Source organism: Myotis daubentonii, chromosome 2 (assembly GCF_963259705.1).
Source record: "Myotis daubentonii chromosome 2, mMyoDau2.1, whole genome shotgun sequence".
Taxonomy (NCBI): Eukaryota; Metazoa; Chordata; class Mammalia; order Chiroptera; family Vespertilionidae; genus Myotis; species Myotis daubentonii.
The window spans coordinates 6,244,750-6,266,166 of record NC_081841.1 but is presented as its reverse complement, the minus strand read 5'-3'; the positions used below and the strand labels follow the sequence as shown (position 1 = coordinate 6,266,166).

At 59.6% G+C, this 21,417-nt stretch overlaps 2 protein-coding genes across 3 annotated transcripts in view; one reads left to right on the top strand and one right to left on the bottom strand.

Moving 5' to 3' along the window:
* The window catches only part of RPS19BP1 (ribosomal protein S19 binding protein 1), a 519,247-nt gene that overhangs the window by 47,703 nt on the left and 450,127 nt on the right, over positions 1–21,417 (bottom strand). The window lies entirely within an intron of this gene.
* The window catches only part of CACNA1I (calcium voltage-gated channel subunit alpha1 I), a 102,344-nt gene that overhangs the window by 18,607 nt on the left and 62,320 nt on the right, over positions 1–21,417 (top strand). The window contains exons 3-4 of the mRNA XM_059681483.1: positions 10,640–10,751; positions 12,645–12,778. Coding sequence (XP_059537466.1) covers positions 10,640–10,751; positions 12,645–12,778 — 246 coding nt within the window. The remainder of the gene's footprint in view (positions 1–10,639; positions 10,752–12,644; positions 12,779–21,417) is intronic.

Below are 21,417 nucleotides of genomic sequence, written 5' to 3'. Positions count from 1 at the left end.
ACAATGCCAGGGTGGGCTGGAGCCTAGGACCCCAGCTTCTCCGGCCAGTGCTGTGCCCACCCAGCCTGCTTATGGCTGGGGAAGGGGTTCTCTGGGGCAGGCTGTCCCCTCCCCTTCAGCCCTGGCCTAATGGGAACACCCAGACGGGCGACAAGTGTGCTGGAAGGAGCAACACATGTCTGGGAAATTGTCCGTTTCCCTCCATCTGCTGTAGAGAAGGTTGTTTTTCTCCAAAGTAAAAGTCAGCATCGGGCCGTGCCCAGGGGGTGCTCATGGCGGCGAGCGGATGCTGCAGGGCAGCGGGGTGGCCAGAGAGAGCCTGGCCCACAGGGCGGTCTCAGGGACTGTCACATGGAAATGTCTGTGTAAAGAGAGCGCAGGTGCAGAAGCTGCCCCTGACCAGCCTGCAGGCATTTGGCCTGGGTCTTGGTGCGTGAGTAGGAGTTTTCCAGGAGACCAGTGGAGGAATGGCATTCTAGGCAGAAGGAGCAGTGTTGAGGACAGAAAGGCGTTTAGTGTGGCTGGAACAGTGTGAGACAGGCTGTTAGAGCTGCTGCTTGATCGTGTGGGCACTGGGAAGCCATTGATGGGTGTCCGACAGGGATGGGGCGTGGGAAAATTCATTTACTAGAATGGTTGCCCCTAGAGTAAAATGAAGGCTGCTTCAGGGAGAGAGAACGAGATCTGGAGACCAGGCAGGAGGCTCTTGCAACATATATTGGTTGGTTGGTTGGTTGATTGATTGATGATTGATTGATTGATGCATTCATTCATTTAGCAAGTGATTATTGAAGACAGCTATGTGTTGGACACTGTTCCTGACTTGAGTGGAACAGCCTGGTCGAGGGCTCTGAGCTGAGCGGAAGTCGCCGGGGACTCTGATAACAGCCTGGAGTGTGGGCTGAGTATGGAAGGACATTTGGTGTCCAGATTCTGGAAGGGCACTGGTGGTCATTAGGGACCTACTATGCGCTGGGTACAGTTCATGCTGGCAGTAGAGATTGTCCACGGGACAGATGAGGCCCAGAGAGGTGAAGTGCTTGTCCAGGCCACCCAGCCTGGCGATGACTGAGTGCGGCGTGGCCAGAGCCCTGGCCGGCGCTGCCCCGAGGGCCCCGGGAGGCCTGCCAGGAAGTCTTGTAGTAATTGATCTAGAGCAGAGAATTAGGAAGAGGGCTGGCTGGCTAATGAGGAGTTCGCCCCTCCTGGGGCATTTAAAACATGATTGGATTTTTACTCGTCCATCGGGCCTGGGCTCTGGCTTCTGTGTGAGAAGCCAGCGTTGACCCGTGGCCGCCCTCAGACCGTGTCGCCATCCTGTTGGGAGAAAAACAGCCCCATTTGTGTCCCTCGGAGAGAAATCAATATGTCTTTTTAATCAGCCGGAATGTCTTCCTGCGAACCTCGCTGCAGCTCTCCTGTGGGGCCGCCTTCCCCATTCTGTCCCCATCTGTCCTGTGGAGCTCTGCTCCTCCGGACTCCCTCTTCTCTCCCCAAGTTCACGTCCTGACATTCAGGGAGGCCTGCTGCTCAGCTCACTGCTGTGTGACACCCAGAAACAACCCGCCTCTCTGGGCACCAGTTTCCATCTCGATTGGAAAGCAGGAGGAGGAGGCTGATGACTGTGAGGTGCTGTGTGAGTGTGAGGGCTTGGGGGGAGGCGGGCTGGGGTGGAGGTGGACAGAGCAGTGTGCCCACAGGCTGTGCCTGGCTTTTCCAGGAGAGAGGTAGAGAAGGCTCCCACCTACCCATCCGTTTATCCGCCCACCTACTTATCCATCTCTCCATTTATCTATCTTTCCAGTTCTCCATTCACCCACCCATCCATCTACCCAACCCTTACATTCATGCATTTACCCACCTACCTTCTCCACTGTCTAGCCAAGAACTCTTATACAGAGGCCTTGAATGCCAAGCCAAGGCGTTTGGAAACTCTCTGGAAGTCATAGGGAGCCACAGAAGCCCTTTGGTTTTGAAGGAGCCCCCTGGATGCCGTGTGGAGGATGTGTCATAGGAGGCAAGGGTGGAGGAGGAGACTCGTGAGCGAGAGAGTGCCGTCTGCTTGGGGCAGTGGGGATGCTGAGGAGTAGATGGAGAGGAGGGATTTAGGTGCTGAGATGGACAGGTCTCTGAGATGGGTGTGGCACCAGGGAGAGGGAGACTGGAGGGTGCTAGTCTGGACAACTTCCGGGATTGGTGGTGGTTGGGGTTTATTCATGGGGGTGGGGAGAGCAGGGGGGAATTTGGTGGTCGGGAGAGTACGACACACCCATTTTGGACACGGCGAATCAGGTTCCTAGGGATGTCCCGGAGTCTGGGAGGCCTGCTGCTCAGCAGTGAGTAAGCCTGGGGCTGGGACAGGCTGGGGAGCGGGTGTGAGGTCAGGGACAGGAGAGGGGAGCCTGGAGGCTTGGGAGCATTTAAGGGACGGAACCCACAAAGTAGGAGGAGGACCTGCCCAGGGCCTTGCGGGGTCCCCGGAGTCCAAGGGAGAGGGTTTCTACAACAAGGGTCTGAAGCCCAGGGTTGTGAACCTGGATGGGGACAGGTCGCATGTTTCTCCTCCCTGACCTCGGACTGAAATGTAGCATTTCTCTCTGTCGCCAACGGAGGTGACGAACCACAGAGGGGGGGTGGCAGCTCCCGGGACTGTCACCGCTGCTCCCCAGCCGACGCCCCGCCTGCTCACTGTGTTGACAATGGAGCTCGTATAGTTCTCTATCACAAATTTGTTTTTGTAAAAAATATTTTGACAACTATTTTAACATAACTGGCTTCCTTCCTTTCTAACCCTGAGCATAAAAACCCCTGCACTGCAAACATCACTCCGAGAAGGGGCCCGTGAGCTTCCCAGGGGCACAGGGGAGGTGAGAGGCGCCTTGCGGGTGAGTGGGTGGGCCGTGCCCGCTGCTGCCGGCCTGGCGGGCCAGGAGGGTGTCACGTGTGGTGGTGTGTAGGGTGCGGGAAGGGATGCCCGTGTGAATGTGTACACGTATGTGGTCGGGGCAGGCAGAGGAGACGTGTGGTGGGGACAGGAGCCCAGAAGGCCGAGGGAGGATGTCATCACCCTCCATCCAGCCCGGGACCTCTCTGTGTCTCCGCTGAGTGTGTGCTCGTAGTTTCTGGGGGGCAGGGGCCTTGGCTTCTTCTTTGGGGGTTCCCAGAGCCAGGGTAGGCCTCCCCCAGTGAGGGGTGCTGAGTACATGCATGCGGAGCGGCGCATGTTACAGAGGAGAGGAGGGGGAGTGCAGGGTGGGGAGGGGGCTGCGCAGCCTCCAGCACAGAAATCCCGCCTCAGCCTCCTTGTTGCCTCCCACTGACAGGGGTCTCCCTCCCTCCCGAGGCTGCCACGCCCCTGAGCATCTGCCCCAGGCAGGGCGCCAGCACAGAGGAGGATGGCTACGTGCTGCCCACGGAGAGCTCAGCCTGGTGGGGTGAGAGGCCAGGACAGACCACACTCAGTTCAGAGCTGCTATAACGGGGAGGGGGGCGTCCAAGGTGCTGCGGGGCCCGGGGAGGCAGCTACCACCCCCACCCAGGACTCTAGGAGGCTCCCCGCGGGCGCCTCTTCCTGTGGGTGGGGGCTCCTGAGACTGGCTCGCCCACAGGCGGTGGGACCGTGGCCCCTGTGCTCAGCAGTGGCTGAAGCGGTGGCGTCTGGAGCGTCTCCCGGCTGGAGCCTCCGTCCCGGGGACCATCCGCCCTGGGCTCCCTTCCCTGCTGGCAGCCTTCCCCCCCCCCCACCCCCCGCGTCATCGACTCCCCCACTCCGGCTGTCGCACTGGGCACTGCGGCCTGCGGACATCTGGGAATCAGACACTTTGGCCAAATACAATGAGTTTTCAAATTATGGGTGATTAAAGAAGCGGGGAGGGGCGGGGGGTGGGGGGGCAGGGACAGGGAAGGAAGGGGGAGCTCACTCCCTGGTCCCCTCCCCGGGAGGGATCTCAGCCCACCGAGGAGGCTCCGTGGCTTATAAGCAGAGCCGGTCAGCCTGGGCAGGGCTGTGCGGCCTGTGGGGGGATCCTCGTCGCTGGAGGCGTGGGAGTGGAGAGAGGCTTAGGACCATCTGCCCAGCAGGCCTGTCCACTTGGTGAAGCAACTTCTGTCCAGCTCGGCCACCGTGTCACCGTGGGCAAGTCCTGCCGTCTCTGGGCCTTCGTTTTCGTATCTGTGAAGTGGGTGTGATGGACGGCCATGCCTGTCTCCCAAGGCCGCCCAGGGCACGAGCAGAACAAATCCCTAAACACACGGGCGACGGGGGTGGTTAGACCCCGGCTCTGCCCCTCACGTGGCCTTGGCCAGGTTCGTGAAACGGGGATGACACCCCGCCCTCGCGGGGTTGCGGTGAAGGCTCCGGCGGGGGCTGCGACAGCCGGCGCCCCAGCAGGTGCTGGTGCTGTCTTTAATTGTTGCATTTTTATCGTTCCTTATGGCAGCTGCGCTTCATTATTTTTTGTTGCACTTTTTATTGAGGTCAAACCTGCATGCAGTAGAGCTCTCAAATCTTAATGTCCAGCTCAAGGCATCTTTCCTCATAGACACACTCCTGTGACTCCACTCAGACCAAGAAGAATGTCTCTAGCCCGGGAAGCTTCCTTCTTCGCCCCCCCCCCCCAACCCCTATGGCTGCTCCCTAAAAATCACGGCAGCCAAGACCTCCTTCCTGTAGGTTAACTCTGCCTGGTTTTTCACTTATATACTTGGGTGCGTACACTGTTTGCTCTTCGACGCTATCCATGCTGTTGCATGTACTGGTAGCTTGTTCTTTTTCCTGGCTGTGTAGTATTCCACTCAGTGGGCGGGCCCCACGGTTTCTCAGCCTTGGCCCTGTCGATGTTTGGGGCTGGAGAATTCTTTGTGGGGGGCTGTTCTGGGCATTGCAGGGTGTTTAGCATCATCCCTGTTTTCTACTCGTTACCTGCCCGTGCTCCACCTCCCCAGGTGTGACCGTCAAAATGTCTCCAGGCACGGCCACATGTCCCTTGGGGTCAAACTCATCCCTGGTTGGAATCTTCTGCCCGACTCACTCTCCTGCTGGGGGGCCTTGTGTTGTTCCCTGGTCGGGGCTGTTATGCTAACGTGTGCCTTTCGGCGGACTTATGTGGGCATTTCACTGGAGTGTGGGCCCGGGAGTGGCACCCCTGGTCCCAGCGAGGGCCTCTGTTTTGCTTAAATAGAAGCTGCCAAGGAGCCGTCCAGTGGTCATTGCTCATAGAGATAAGTTGAATGAATGAATGAGTGAATGAATGCGTGAGTGGATATCCTCTTTAAAGCCCAGGGCCTGGAGCACCTTCAACTTGGTAGCCACTGTTACCACAGCGAGGCTCTACGGCCTCACACACACGGGGCCCGGGGACAGGGACACGCTCGGGGCACCTCCGGGCGGGAATAAGCCTGGTTCGTCTCAGAACACGGACACAGAGCGTGTGGACCTGGCCCGAGGAGCACGAAGCTGGACCGAGACCCGGAGTCCAGCCTCAGGCCCAGCCGGCGAAGGCCCACGGACTGGGCTCCCACCCTCGGAGCCCCTGGGGACCAGCGGGGAGGGCCTCCCCTGCACAGGCTGGCCAGGCTCCCCTGCCTCCCGGTCCAGAGGATGCAGCCCCAGCCCCCTTTCTCTACTTGGTTCCTTTAGACAACGGAGGCCCACCCTGGGAAATGGATTAGATTTCAGATTTGACAGCTATAAAAACAAACATGGCCGCCCCAGCCAACCCAGCACTCTCACCCCCACCCCTCCTTCCAGAGCGCCCCCAATGACAGAAACCGTGACTGTCAGCTGGGCCCACAGGATGGAGGGGGGTGGTTGCCATGGTGACCATGTAGGTCTCTGGCTCCGGCTCCTGGAGAGGAGGCTGGCCCGAGGGGCCTGCTGGGGTGTCAGGCACTGGCCCTCCATTTGGTCTCACTCTTCTCTCTGGGAAGTGGGAGTTTTGAGGGGACCCCTGGCGTGGTGCCTTCCCGGTGACTCTGTCTCCCTAAGTCACAGCCCAGCCTTCCCAAGACTCAGCAGGGGGGCCATGGGTTGGAGTTCGGGTTCTGATCCAGCTCAGCTTCTTACTGGGACCAGCACCCCTCCCTCCATCTCCTGCAGACAGGTCCCTCCTTCCCCACCACGCAGGGGTGGAACAGTCCGTTCTTGACCCCACTAGGCACCGGCAGATGGGCTGCTGCTGGCTCACCGCTGACCCAGGCCCACTCGGGAGGCGTCAGTGTGGGCGAGAAAGGAAAAGCGAATGAGTCGTCCGCCAAACGCATGCTGGTCCAGGGGCCTCGCGTTCCAGGCCCCGTGCCTGGGGTCCACAGAGCAGGTGGCTGAGAATGTGGGATTTGGAGTCAGCACGAGGCAGGTTCAAATCCTGGCCCTGCCACATACCAGCTGTGTGAACCCGGGCGGCTATGTGTGACGGGAGCCCTGGAACCAGCTCTCGGTGCCTCAGTTTCCTTATCTGTAAAATGGGGGTAACGGTAGTGCCTGCCAGTTTTAGGGAACTTTGCTTAAGTTCTGGGCGACTTTCCTCGTTGCCAGGCCTGAATGAATCGGAATTTCGAAAGGCTGTGCGTGAAGAGTCGGCGCGCCGCGAGGCAGACGTCCGTCCCAGGGGCTGGCCTAGCGTCTCTTATTCTACTTGAGGCCCCGTTATGTAATCGGCAGACAACGCCAGCCGGGGGTTCTCAGTCCTCTGCTGGTGAGTTTTGTTTTGTTATTTTCCCCAAAGGCCAAAGAACGAGAGACCCCGGGCCCTGTTGTAGGCAAAGAGAGGGGCTATTTCTGCTGCCAGCACAGGTGGCTACGGGGACCCTGTGTCCGGGGCCTCTGGGCTCCCTGCCTCGTGTGTTTGCTGTGAGGTTTAAATGAGATGATACGTGCATTTTGATTAGAAAGCTCCTCGACATACAAACGCTCAAGAGCACTTGAGAAATGTTTGCCATTGTTGCCATTTTTGCTGTTGTTAATCCAGTGCCTGGCACATAGCGGACACTCAGTACCTGCTCATTGATTCACGGCCTGGCTCCTTGGCCCCAGTTCTGAGGACCTGAGAACCTGGGCAGAGTGAGGGGGCGGGGAAATGGGGGGGGCGGGGAATAGGCTTAGGGGGGTTATGGCCTTGGCCACGGGTGGGGGCTGGCTGGAGGTGGGGCTGAGCCGGGGGTGTGGGTGCGGGTGGGAGTGGGGTGGGGTTCAGAGCAGCCCCAGGATGCTTTGGCTGTTTTTCTCCCCAGCCAGGTGGCTGCTGGGAAGGCTTTCCTGCCACGGGAACTATCTGTTGGGTCGCCATTGATGTTTCCCCATCTGTGTTCCTCAAAGCACCCTGCCCGTCAGGGGTCTGATGGCTTCAAATGCCCAAACGCGGCCACGCTGAGCAGACGGCACACGTACGGAGCCTGGGCTCTGGGGAACCTGGGGTGTCAGTGGGTTCGGAACCCAGCCCGGCTCAGGGACCCCCGGGGTGGGGAGTCTGAATGAAGGTCCCTTCGCTTCGGCTCGCCGTGTCTCCTTGCTGGCTCTGCCCTCCGTTTCCCACGTGCAACGGGCGACCGGACCGGAGGCTCTGAGGACTCGGTGGGGTGGTTCTGTGACAAGGTCACCCCGGCAGAAGTGAGGTCGGAGCGATGCGTAGGCCAGGTGGCAGGGCGTCCCCTGCACGGCCTCAGATGCCAGGCGGGGGGCTCTGAGCCTTACTGTGTGAGGCAGTGAGGAGCTGGCACTCAAGGCCCTGCCTCCCGATCGCCCGGAAACCCTGGACCGCCCTCTCGGGGCCTCTGTCCTCCCTCAAGTGTCCCAGGGCACCAGAGCCTGCCCAGCGGCCTCTCCGAGCTCCCCGGTGACTCATGGCGGAAACGCCAGGCGTCGGGCCAGGCCCTGGAGCCCCTCGGCCTGGACCTCGCCGCCCTGCCAGGCTCCTTCCCCACGGCCTGTGATCTGGTCCAGCTTCCAGGGCTGCTGCCTTTGATCCCTGGGCCCGTGGGGAGCATGTCAGGAACCTCAGGCAGCGATGCCAGCTCTGGCCTGACTCCTGAGCCTCACGGGCTCTTGGAAAGGGCCCAGGCTCTGCCATCTGGGATTTCCCCGAGCGCCTCAGGGCCGGGCTGAGACTGTCCGTCCCTGCGTGTCTGCCGCTGAGCCATCTAGAGGTGAAAGCCGATCCATCTGGCCCCTTGAGGGGCTCGGTGCTGAGGGCGAGCTGGACGAACGACAGAGGCAGCTGCGGGCACCACCGAGTCAGACCGCGTGGGCTGCCCGCGGACAGTGTGGCCTTGGGCAAGTCACTCCAGCTGTTCAGGCCTGTTTCCTCCCCTGCCCCCAGCGGGTGTGGTGACAGCTGGGGCCATGTCCCTAGCGGTTACTGCCAAGTTCATGACTACGATACCAGCTAGACCAGGCGAGCAGGGAGCACTGCCAGAGAGGAGGCTGGACCATGGCCCTGTGAGTGGTGAGAGGTGCTTCAAGGGACGCTTTAAGAGGTGACACGTGAACTGGGCTGTGAAGGATGCGTAGGAGTTTGCCTGGGGGATGTGGTAGAGGGAAGGGAACGTGCACGCAGGGTATGCTTGGGGACAGCAAGGAGTTCGGTGCAGCCCAGCTGGCGTGGCTCAGTGGTTGAGTGTAGACCTATGAACCAGGAGGTCACGGTTCGATTCCCGGTCAGGGCACATGCCGGGTTGCGGGCTCGGTCCCCAGTGTGGGGTGTGCAGGAGGCAGCCAATCATATGTATATATGTATATACAGTTCAGTGCATGCCAAGGCCAGAGGGAGGTGGTCACAGGAATTCGCTAAGACCAGGCTAGGGGCCTTGCGTGTCCAGCTGAGGAGGATGCGGGGAACCATGGCAGGCTTCTGAACGGGAGAGGCACCCAGAGCCGTTCAGGCAGATTAATCGGGCAGCATAGCGCGGGGACAAGAAAAGCAGGCTCTGGTTTGGTATTCCAGCTCTGCCTTTTCCCAGCTGGTGACCTTGGGCAAATCACACTCCCCTTTCTGTCTCCATTGCCTCATTTGTAAAAATAGTGCTGCAAGGATGAAAGGAGTTAACACTTGGGAAGCGCTCTGACAGTGTGGGGCGCACAGGGGGCCTGGTGACTGTGTGGGACAGATCAGAAGGGCAGAGGGGAGGCGAGAGCGCTGAGGATGGATGGGCCGAAGGCTCAGGGGACAGAGGGAGGTCACAGGCAGGGACAGGCCATGAGTCCCGGAGGAGAGCACGGGCCTTGGAGGCCAGCAGGCCTGTGTGAATCGCAGCCCTCATACTTCCCAGCTGTGTGATGCAGGAGAGGCCCCTCGGGTCTCAGTTTTTCTCATCTGTACAATGGGCTCAGGGTCCTGAGTAAGAAGTGGGGGTACCAGGCTCCTGGGAGACCCCTGTTAAGTGCATGTTGAACTTGAAACTGGCAGGAAGGGCAGAGGGAGCCGAGGAGGAGGCTGAAGGCGAGCGAGTGCGACAGGCAGGGGGGAAAGCTTGGGGGATGGGTAATTAGAACGTTTGAACTTTAGAAAAGTTAATTAATGATGAAGCTGTGCTGGAGCGCTGCTCAGGCTAGAAGGGGCCCTGGCAGCGACGGAAATTAATTACAGGCTGTGGCGGGAGAATGGCAGCGGGATGGGGCGGGCAGGAAGGAGCAGGGCTGGGGCGAGGAGGGTCTGAGCGGAGGAGGAGGGACGGCAGCATCCCAAGGTGAGCCAGGGCCCCGGGATGGGAGGGAGGCTGTTTCCAAGGAAACCAAGTCAGTTTCCCATCAGGCAAGAGGTGCTCAGCGCCCCTTGGGTGGGATCCGGCTGAGGGTCAGGCCGGTGTGGCTGCCTCCGAGCTTGGAGCAAGGCTGGGAAATGGAGTGACGGAGACACTGAAGAATCACAGGGTGCCCGCGTGGGCAGGGCCCAGAGAGATTTACTTATTTATGCAACAGACATTTACTAGGTGCCCGTCCCTGTCAGCCGTGAACGCCAAACCCTGTCCCCTGGGGTGTAGGCCCCGCCCAGGGCTGGGTGAAGGATGCTCCCTACTCCCTTGGCCACAGGAGGCTTCCCACCTGGGCTGGGCCCCACCTCGCTGGGCGCAGGGGCCGGGGAGCCCTGGGTACGGATATCCCGGAGCCTGGAGACGAGCTCTAATCCGATCGCAGGCGAGGAGAGAGGGTCTGAGGTGCCCAGCCAGTCTCAGCCACAGACCGGCCTCTGCAGGCTCCAGATCAGGCCTTGGGCAGAGGTGGAGGGGGCATGGGTCAGGGGAGGGGAGAGGTGGCCAGGGGGCGGGGCGGGGGGAGGGAGGCAGTGACAGTCAGAGGGAGGTGGTCAGAGGTGGAGATGCCCGGATAGGTCAGAGATGGCTGCCAGCCAAGCCCAGGGGCCTCCTCCTTCCTGGGAACGCTGAGGCTGGGGCGAGGGGGTGGGTGGGGGTCCCGGCAGGGGTGGCTCGGTGGGGCTTGGGTTCTCTGGTGGGTTTGGCACGTGTGGGCATGTCTGTTGTGAGGGGGGAGGCTGGCTCCAAGGTCTTTTGAGAACTCGGGCAGGGAAGGAGCGGGAGAGGGGAAGAACAGGAGTGGGGGGTATGCCTGTGAGTGGGGGGGCATTACGTTCCGGGGAGCACTCAGCCCCATGGCCACGGCCCCCACTGACTTGTCCTTGACTCTGTGCACGTGGTTCGAATGTGTCAGCATGCTGGTCATCCTGCTGAACTGCGTGACGCTCGGCATGTACCAGCCGTGCGACGACATGGACTGCCTGTCCGAGCGCTGCAAGATCCTGCAGGTGAGGCGCCCTGCCCCGCCCTGCCCCACCCCTCCCCACCCTGCACCCACCCTGCACCCACCTGCCCACGATGCCTCCCACCCGACCCCCACCCTGCACCCACCCACCCACGATGCCCCCCACCCCACCCCACCCTGCACCCACCCACCCACGATGCCCCCACGCCACCCCCACCCTGCACCCACCCACCCACGATGCCCCCCACCCCACCCACGATGCCCCCACCCCACCCTGCACCCACCCACCCACGATGCCCTCCACCCCACCCCCACCCTGCACCCACCTGCCCACGATGTCCCACCCCACCCCCACCCTGCACCCACCTGCCCACGATGTCCCACCCCACCCCCACCCTGCACCCACCTGCACACAATGCCACACCCTTCCCCACCCTGCACCCACCTGCACACAATGCCACACCCACTTACCCACAATGTCCTGCTCTCGCCTCTCCCCCTTCCCCCAACCCCCCAGCACCAGGCACAGCCAAGCACAGCCAAGCCACACACCCCTACCTCTCCTTGCTAAACTGGCCGCCTCTTCCTCACGCCCGGCCGGTTTCACCCATTCTCCTTCACCATCTTCATCTCCGGGGCTTTGCCCCAAGTCCAGGCCCCACCTCCTCCTCCTGGTCTCCCCAGTGTGCAGTGACCCCACCACTCCTCTGCAGGACGCCTGCCCATGACCCCCAGGGCTCTGGGAGGAAGGGCAGCTCCGCAGCTGGTCCTCGGTGCCCTGCACCCGCCGGCCCGTGTCCCTCCTGTGCCCTCCTGCTCTCGTCTCCTCGGGCCCCGGTGGGGCTAACCGCGGTACCTCCGTGGCCCGTGCGGTGCGTGAGCCCCGTGGTGCAGGGCTTGGGGTTCTGCCCATGTTACACATGGAAGCACTCAGTGGGCCCCCTGGGGAGGGAACCCCCCGGGCGGGACTGCCCTCTGCCTCCTGTGCTGCCACGGGCTCAGCGGGTCCCAGGGCCTCAGAGCCCCCTGGGGCCCTTGTTAAAGACCCTGAGCCCTGGCCCCTCCCACACCTGCAGAATCAGCATCTCCGGGGGCGGGGCGGGGGTCCAGGTGGTGACAGCCCCTCAGCCGAGCGGAGTTATTGCTGACCAGCCTCAGTGGGTACTGGCTGGCTCCCCTTCCAGGGGCGAGTTCACTGAGGACTGTCTCTGTGTCCGCGACTCCGGCCTCTGTCCCGCACACAGTAGGTGCTCCGTGCTCGTTGGCTGAGCTGAATTGACTGCAGCCCTTGTCTGTCCTCGAAGGAGGAGTCCCGCCCAGGCCCTGTTCCCCAGGAAATGTATTCTCACCTGAGCCCATGACCAGGGACCACCTGGGGCCTCCTTCTGGGCAGAGGAAGGCAGCGCTGAGACCTGCGCCTCGTGCCGGGGTCAGGCCTGTTCTGAGAGAGCTCCTTCCCTGTGGGCTCTGGAGTCAGAGAGACCTGAGAGTCTGTTCTGGTTCTGCCACTCACCTGCTGTGTGACCTGAGGCAAGTTGCTTAACCTCTCTGAGCCTTAGTTTCCTCATCTGTCAAATGGACTCTCCATGGGGTCATTGCGAGACTTAGAAGAGAGAATGGAAGTCAGGTATGCAGCCCAGAGCTTGGCAGTTATTCAGAAGGGCCTCTTTGTTCTAGCCCCTTCTGGGTCCCTTGTCCTTATACCTGGTTTTAGGGAACTAATAGAATGGCCAGCATTACCCTGGGCAGTTCATTCCTCCCTCTGGGCTCAGTCTCCTCATCTGTGAGATGAGTGCATTGGAACAGGATCTCTGAGTTCTCGTTCTGCCCCCTGTGTCCACGACTGTGTCCCCGACTCACACCGTGGCTGCAACCTCTGGGTCCTGCCGCGGAGCCTCACTCTGTCCCTCGCTTCTCGCCTCCCCCCACCCTGCAGGTCTTTGACGACTTCATCTTCATCTTCTTTGCCATGGAGATGGTGCTCAAGATGGTGGCCCTGGGCATTTTTGGCAAGAAGTGCTACCTTGGGGACACGTGGAACCGACTGGACTTCTTCATCGTCATGGCTGGGTAGGTAGTGCCTCTGGTGCTTGCCAGACGGAGTTCCAGTAACCTGTGGGGCATCCTGGTGACAATGGCGAAGCCGCGTGGTAATGTTGGGGCCGACAGACACCCCTTCCTCCCTCGCCGGGAAGTCGTGTGTCCGCCTGCCCTGTCAGTGGCTACGGGGTCTGTTTCACATGAACTGCCTGACCTTGAGGAAGCCAGGTACCCTCTTTGAACCTCAGTTTCCTCATCTGTAAAATGGGGATGATAAGAGTAGCTGCGTCAGAATGAGCACCCAGTAAGTGTTGGCTGCTGCAGTATGATTACCCTTCGATCACTCAGCAAGTCAGAGAGAAGCACAGAGTCACGCACTGACTCCAAACTGTGACTGTTTCTACCAAGACAGAAGCTGCAGTCAGAGGCCAGGTCCCAGCGTGGCCCCTCGCAGCGCCTGTGTCTGATTCCGCTCTGGGCCTGGCTCCTCTTTCCTGGGCCCAGCCAGGCTCATCCCTCCGACCCCCAGGGGAGGGCGAGCTCCCCGTGTCTGCGCTGGGGGACTGTGAAGGACAGAGGGGCATGGAGGACAGCACACCTGGACACAGGCCTCCACCTCCCCGGCTCCCGTCTGGGGAGAGGCAGTCAATGCTACATGGGAACGTGTCACGCACACAGATGAGGCTCTGGGCAAAGCGCTGTGGCTTTCTTTAAAAAAAAAAGTTTTTATTGATTTTTACATAGAGAGTTAGGGAGAGGGAGAGAGAGAGAGAAACATCAATGAGAGAAGCACATGGATTGACTGCCTCCTGCACTCCCCCTACTGGGGATTGAGCCCACAGCCTGAGCATATGCCCTGATCAGGAATCGAACCCGGGACCGCTTGGTCTATGGGACGATGCTCAATCCACAGAGCCACCAGCCGGGCAGGTGCTGTGGTTTTCTGAGCGCATCTCTGAGCCAGGCTCAGGGCTCAGGGCTCGGGGCTCGAGGACTTTCCCAGGGAAGTGGCGCGGGAGCCGAAGGACAGGCAGGCGTCAGCCATGCCCAGCAAGGGGGCCCTGGGGCAGAAGTGACAAGGGGGAGAGGAGAAGGCTGGAGGCCTGCGTGGGCGTCATCGCACATGCACGTGTGTGATGCCAGCGAGAAGGGGCAGGGAGGGCAGACAGGCACGTGGCTGCGAGGGAGTCGGTCCCACTCAGTCTGTGTGGAATTCCACAGATAAGTTCTGAAGTGAGAGGACATGTCCACTCGTGTTCAAGGAAATGTCACGCCTCTTCGAGGCACCTTTCTAAGACCGTGTTTCAGTTTTGCCACCACGTGGTCAGAGTGGTGTAGGCCTCGCTGGGACTCATGCTGGGTTCACGGGTTTCCTGGGAGCCACCCCTCCCTTTGCCAAGTTCCTCGTCTCATCCCCGTTCTGATGTGGCTCAGGGTCTCCTTAAGTCGGTGTGTGTGTGTGCATGTATGTGTGCACGCGTGTGCGCGCGTGTGTGTGCATGTGTGTGTGGTTTTCTCTCTAATTTAAAGAACGGGTATTTGAGTGGTGTCATTTTTCAGCCTTGCCTCTGCACACGTGTTTTCCGTTGACCTTGGCGAGTGAGGGTGGTTTTTGTCTGTGTTGCTCTCACACTTCCGTCCCTCAGAACCCGGCACGCAGCGCCGTTCGCTCTCCGTGGGGCCAGGGGCGCCCGGACGGGCCTGCCTCTCCTTCTGGGCAGCCGGCCGCGTCTTCCTCGCTGGAGGCCCGCAGGCTTCTCCTCACCTTCGGTTCAGACATCTCGCTGGGCCGGCCTTGGTGAAGAGGCTCCCGTGGGACCTTCCGGAACTCCAGGGGAGGGAAACCCTTCGATTTCCTCTTCGATCATCGTCCGTTCTCTTCCGGTCCCTCCTGACTTTCCCACGCGATGGGTCCTTCCCTCCGTCTGTTCGCCACATGGGCCCCCTTCCCCTCGCAGATTCTTCTGTGTGAGGAGGGAATTCCTGGCCTCCATCTTCTCCATCACTGACCATGTCCTCCGCCCCCCCCCCGCCCCCGCCCACGGTTCATCTCCTCTGCCCACTTCCTGCTCTGTGCTTATTATCCAGGGCAGTTTGGGCCTGTTCTTGTTTATGGATGCAGTTTCCCTCGAATCTCCTTGGAAATCCTCTCTGATCCCGAAGGCAGGGCATCGTTTCAAAATAGTTTTAAGCAACGACCCTCACTCCATCTCAGGAGGAGGAGGCACCCGGGGTCTATTCAGCTCACGAGCGAGGAGCCAGCAGGACGGGATCAGCAGTTAGGAAGACAGACGGGCGGGCGCTGGAGAAAGGCGGGCTGAGCGCGCTCTCTCACAATCAGAGCTGGTCAGTAACAACTCCGGGCGCAAAACTGTAGCCTGTGGAGTCATCTCTCCTGTTGGGAAGAAATCACTACTAAATCCACACGTTAATATGTAAATCCATAGCAGCCAGGCCTTCACCTAACGGTAAATGGGAAGTGAAACGTATGCTCCCCTAACGGAATCATCCTCAGGGGAGTCTGTTAAGGCTCCCAAATGACGTTGCGTGCAGGAAATACCGCCCTCCCGTTGCCCGATTTCCCAGGTTTAGGAGAATTTTTCTTAACTCTTGTTTCAGGGAAGTCATCTGTCCTGCTGGCTCCACGCACTGCCCCCCCACTCCTGCCGCCCCCGCCCCCACTCCTGCCCTTCTGGCTTCTCTATTGCTTAGTGACCCCGTGTCTGCTCACAGTTATAAACGAAGACCCGGCCTGGCTTCAGCACTGTGGTGAGGTCCCTCTTGGGTCTCTGTTCTTGGTCCTCAGGCGGGTCCACAGCCCAGCATCCTCCCGGGGGTGCAGGAGAGCTGGGTGATGTGGGGCCGCAGAGGGTCCTGCGCTTGGTTTGATGCGATGCTGCTGTCATTTAAAGATTCTTTGTGTATTTTGAGCAAAGGGGGGCCTGCCTTTTTATTTAGCACCAGGCCCCCCAGATGATGTGGGTGGCCCCGGCGGGGCGCAGGAAGAACAGAGACCCGCGTGTGGGATGCTGGGGATTCAGAGGACCCCGACCTTGCCCTGTCCTCAAGGTCCTCGCCGTCCTTTGTGTGTGGGCGAAGGGGGGGACGAGGAGCCAGCAGCCCCGGGCTCCAGAGTCCAGCACCCCCCCGTTCTGCTCCCACTCAGGCCTGTCCCCACAGCTGCCTGCCCATCCCCCGTGGTCCCAGGCAGGCTCGCGCTATAAATGTTTCCCCGAGTGACAGGCCTGACATTCTGAGGTTGTGTTCTTCCTTCCTGCTCCTCCTCATCCCCAAATTACTGGCTCCTCCTTCAGGCTGCAGAGGAGATGGAACCTCCGCACGAGAAGGTCCCTTAGAGGTCAGAGCCTCCATCTCCACGTCTGTCCATCCGTCCGTCCGTCCGGGTGGCCCTGCCTCACCGCGCCGCTTCCACACTGGGGCAGCGGGAGTGTTGGAAAGTGGATTTTCACTGAGCTCAACGCTGTCTTCCTGTAGCTCCCACCCGATGGAGCCATTCATTCGCGGATTCAAGGCAGAACCCGCATTTACTGACCCAGGCCTCGTGCTGGGCATCGGGGAGAAGCCTGAGGCCGCTGAGACCTCGTGGAGCTCACGGTTTAGAAAATGCATGGAGCCTGGCCGGGCGGCTCGGCTGGCTGGCACCCTCCCCTGCACTGAAAGGTTGCCTGTTTCCCTCCAGGTCAGGGCACATCTCAGGGTTGCTGGCTGGATCCCCCGGTAGGGGGCATGCAGGAGGCAGCTGATCGATGTCTCGATACCACATCGATGTTTCTCTCCCGCTCCTTCTCCCTTCCTTTCTCTAAAAAATCAATAAAAAATCTTTTTAAAAAAGAAAACGGATGTAAAACAGGTAATAAAATTCTAAATAAGTTCTAAAGTGGGATCAATGCTGTCGCAAAGGAGTAGGGAGACTCGTGAGGGCGTGGCGTAGGGACCTGATTTAGGCAGGGGTGTCAGCACATCCTCCCCTCATGGGGTAGAGAGGCCTGGGGGTGAGCAAGCAGAGGACGGGGCCAGGGCCTCGCAGGTAGAGGGGACAACATGCAGAGGGCCAGGGGGACTGCTTGAGGAAGAGGAGGGAGAGCAGAGGCACAGGGCTGGAGCCCAGGGTCCCCAGGGGTAGGTGGGTGCTGAGGAATGAAGCCAGAGAGGGGGGCACGGACCTGATCCCACAGGGGGGCCTGGAGCCTGCGGGCAGGGGCGTCCCTGGCAGACCCATGACTGTCCTTCAGAATTCGGAAGGCGGCTCCCTTCCTCCCCGAGCCTCCTGTTCTCCACGTGAAATGTCCCAGCACATCCCCCGTTCGTCACCGGACAGGGGAGGAGGCAGGACCCCGGCCTCCCAGTGATGACGCGAGAATGGGCTGCCTTTGCCCCAGTGTCAGGTCGGACTGTGGGGACCTGCTGAGCGGCCCAGGTCTCTCCCACCCCGGAACCAACTAAATACAGTTGATGTTTAAAAAAGCCAAATATCAGACTTAGCATTTATTGCTATTACATTCATCTTACAATGATCACTAGGAGACCTGACTCATTACCTGCACTTCCTGCGCGTGGTCAGCCCAGGACAGCAGCCCCGGGGCACCTCTGCCGGTGCCTGACAAAGCCCTGGAAATGACGGAACGATAGTTAACAGCGGAGCCCACCTCGCTGTCTTCTTTAAGCCACGCTTTCCTGTCTTTGTCCGTTAGGAGGCCATGAAATAGTCAATGACATTCTTGTTGAGCTTGAGATATTCTTTACCTGCATATCCCCTTTGGTGCATCCTGCTGCCAATTCTGCCGCCTCCCCTGACCGAGACCAGGAAATGGCCACTGCCAGCTGTGGGGGGGAGGGGCCTGGGCACCTTCATAGTAAAAACTTCCCCAAGAATTCCACTGCCGCGTCTCTAGGGTGAGCCAGGACTGGAGGGCCGGCTGCGGGGACCGCTCCCCCATGAGGCTGAGGCGGAGCCTTGCCCAGGGCACGGCTGGCACGGCCCCGCCTTAGAGGAGTGAGGGGACAGGAGCTGCCCTGACTCTGAGAGCCTTTTACAGCTTCCGACTGCGACAGTGAAAGCACGGAATGGAGCAGCTGAGGGACACGTGCGAGCAGCCTGGGGAAGGGCGGCCCCCCACCCCCAATCAAACACGTGCACAGCCTTGCACCCCGACTCAGTGCTCCTTAAAATTCAAGGAACAACAAACATACTGGGGCACATGTTCAAATACAGATTCCTGGGTCTGAAGCCAGTGATCCAGACCCAGCAGACAGGGCAGGGCCTGGGAACCGGCATGGCAGCCACACGCCCAGGTGGCCTGCGCAGGTGCTCCTCCCTGGCAGCGTGAGGAGGAGAGGCGTGCGGAGGGCTCCTTTCCTGATCTGCGTCCGGGATCTAAATTAATTTTCATGGCAAGTAGATGTACTTTGTGAACAGAACGGTGGGACTCCTCATGAGTCTTTCTATTATTAATAATCTCAGCACAAATAGCAGTGATGTCAGTCACTCAGCACCTGGCCGGGGGGTGGGAAGGAGAGGGCGGGTTGGGTTTTATCACACTCCGGAACCATCTTCTCCGAGCACGCAGTTTCCCACCCTGCCTCTTCCAGGCCCCTGGGAAAGAAAACGTCAATAAGAATGATCCCCTGGCCCTGGGCTAGCGCTTTCAAAAAAGACCAGGCGGGCACGACCCCTCTGCGGTTGCTTGCTGAGAGTTCCTTTTGTCCAAAGTGCCCCATCAGTGGGACTTTAAAAAGCAAAGGGAATTGAATCCTCTTAGGCATCATTCAGGGGTGTGATGAAAATAAGAGCATCTGCTGATTGCCGAGCACTTACTGTGGACTGATGCTGTGCGTTATCTGGTCTAATCTTTCAGCTGCCTCTGTGTGGGAGGGACTCTGGTAAGTTCCATTTCACAGAGGCACAGGGGCACGGAGTGACTTGCTCAAGGTCACGGGCTGGTAAGGGGCACAGCAGGAGTTGGATGCAGGAAGCTTGGCTCCCTGGGCTGGAATCGAGTCCTGGTTCTGTGTAACTCGCAGGGGGTGTAGGTGTCAGGGATGCATTTGGCTGCAAGTAACCCTAACGTCCAGCCAACAGTGGCTCGAGCAAATCCTGGAGTGTTTTCTCTGATATCACATGAAGTTTTGAGGTCAGTGGTTACTGGTAATGTCCCTGGGATGTTCTTGTGATTTTTTAGGTCTTTTTTCACGGTCACAGGTGGCTGCTGAAGCTGTGGGCATCATGTCTGCATCGAAGGCAGGGAGACAGGGAGACAGGGACCTGCCAGCCGCACCTGTCCAGTTGGATCAGGAAAACAACGTTCTCTTTCCTAGATCTTTCCCCCATCCCAGCACACGTGGCCAGAACTGGATCTTGTGTTCATCCTTAGCTGCAAGGGAAGCTAGGGAAATAGGAAACACCATTGAATTTGGCTAAATCAGCCAAGAATTGTTCTCTGGGGCCAGGCAAGATTAGAAGAAGAGAATGCGCATGGGTGGGCAACTCTCAGAGTCTGCTACCTTTCTCTCCCAGGGCCTTCATTTTTTTGTCTGCTTTAGACCAAAGCTGTGGCCCTACCATGTCTACAGGCTCTGGTCCGGACCTTCAGCACTCCGACAAAGCAGGGTGTGTGATCTGTTGAGAAATCTAAAGTCAAATACCGACCGGTGCAAGCTCCACAGAGGCTGTGTCTGCCAGCAGACCTGGCTGTGGTTAGGGCATCAGAGGGTCATCACCGGGGCTGCTTCCCGAAGCCGCTGCAGCCAGCCTCCCTTCTGGGCATTATCCGTGGGTCAGGGAACCATCCGTGTGCCAGCAGGCCCAGGCCCCCTTCAGGTCGTGGCACTGACTTTACAGACTTATGTATCCCGGGTTCTGCAGGTTTGTCTGCTCCAAGGACCGGGTGCTCCGAGGGCAGGGCCGAGCCTGAGGCCTCCTCCTGGAGTCCTCCCCCTGGCCAGCCTGGAGAAGGAGGCTCCATGACATGCTTGTTTCAGATCTGTGTGTCCAGGCATCGCAGAGCTGGGGGGAGAGTGTCTGGGGCCATTGTCTTGAGCTGAACTGACCATTGGGTGGGTGTGGCCCTGGGAAGGTTCCAGTGGGAACCTTGGTGTAGATGATGTCTCATTTGCACATGGAGTTGAGTGGGAGAGAGAGTGGTGATCACTGCTCAGGTCCGTTTCTATGGAAACAGGATGCTAGATGCCATGAGGGAGGGGGGTTAGTCACCAGACATTCTCAGGCCACAAGTTGACGCGCCAGCCGCCAGTCGCTCACGAATCGGCAGGGCTCTCTCAGTTATATGGGATGGGAATCCGCCAAACCGAAAGCCGCGGGGTCCCTCTCTTCAGGGCCTGCTTGATCCAGAATCCTGGAATGCATCACCAGTCAGTGTGTCCTCCCAGTCCACGACTGCTCATTCCTCTGCGCCCACCTCCATCTCTGGCAGCTTTCCTCTCGGAGGGAAGTGGCTGGGCAGTCGCGGGGTCCACAGCCCACTCCCTCAGGCTCAACGCAAAACCCTCTCTCCTTCCCCAGCCGCTCCCAGCGAGTGCGGACTTGACCCTGCTTGGCGTGGCCGGGCTGGTGTGGGTCACATGCTCATCTCTGAGCCAATCACCACAGCCTGGAGGCAGCACTTTGATTGGCCAGACCTCGATCCAGCCCCACAGCAGCGCTCGGTGGGTCGGAGGTCAGGCGCGTCCACTCCACGTGGCCTGGGAGTGGGGAGGGTCGGCTTGGCAAGTCCAGGGCTCTTACCCTGAGAGCAGAGAAAGGACCTCCGCCAGGCAGACACCATATCCTTTAGGACTCAGTGGTTCTCAACCTTCTGGCCCTTTAAATACAGTTCCTCATGTTGTGACCCAACCATGAAATTATTTTCGTTGCTACTTCATCACTGTCATGTTGCTACTGTTATGAATCGTGATGTAAATATCTGATATGCAGGATGGTCTTAGGTGACCCCTGTGAAAAGGTCATTCAACTGCCAAAGGGGTCGCGACCCACAGGTTGAGAACCGCTGCTTTAGGTGGTTTACCAGAACTCGTGTTTGCTAACTGGGCCGGGCGCTCTTATATCCTCACCGTCTGGAGGATTTGGGTTGGTAGTCCCATTTTGCAGAGAGGAATTGGAGGCTCCGAGAGGCGAGCAGCCTGCCCCCGGTCCCAGCGCCTGCGCGAGGCAGATCTCCCATGTGCCCGGGTACAGCTGCCCCGGAGCCCACGCTGCCTCACAGCGTGAGGGTTGGGCTAGTTCAGAGGCCACAATATTCTACCAGATCTGCCCTGGGGACCCGGGCGGCCTCGCCAGCCCTGAGGGAGGAGGTCCCGGGAGAGGGACATGTCTCCCAGGCTTTGGTAGACGGAGCTCAGAGGGTCTCTACCTTGTGGTGGTGCCAAGACTCTGACAAAATGAAGCTCAATTGTAAGGGAGGTAGACAGGAGGTATATTTGGGACAGGGTCTAAAAAATCATAGATTGTCATTTATCTGAAGTTCAAGCCTAACTGGTCAGCCCGTGTTTGGTCTGGCTCTGGAGCATGGCCACCTGAGTGGAGCCTTGCAGAGGGTCCAGGGTCTCCTGCCGCGAGGTCCCCGGAGCTGCCCTGGTTCCCGCCAGCCTGGGTTTTTTCTGTGCAGCCTTCCCTTTGGCTTTGTAACCCCGGA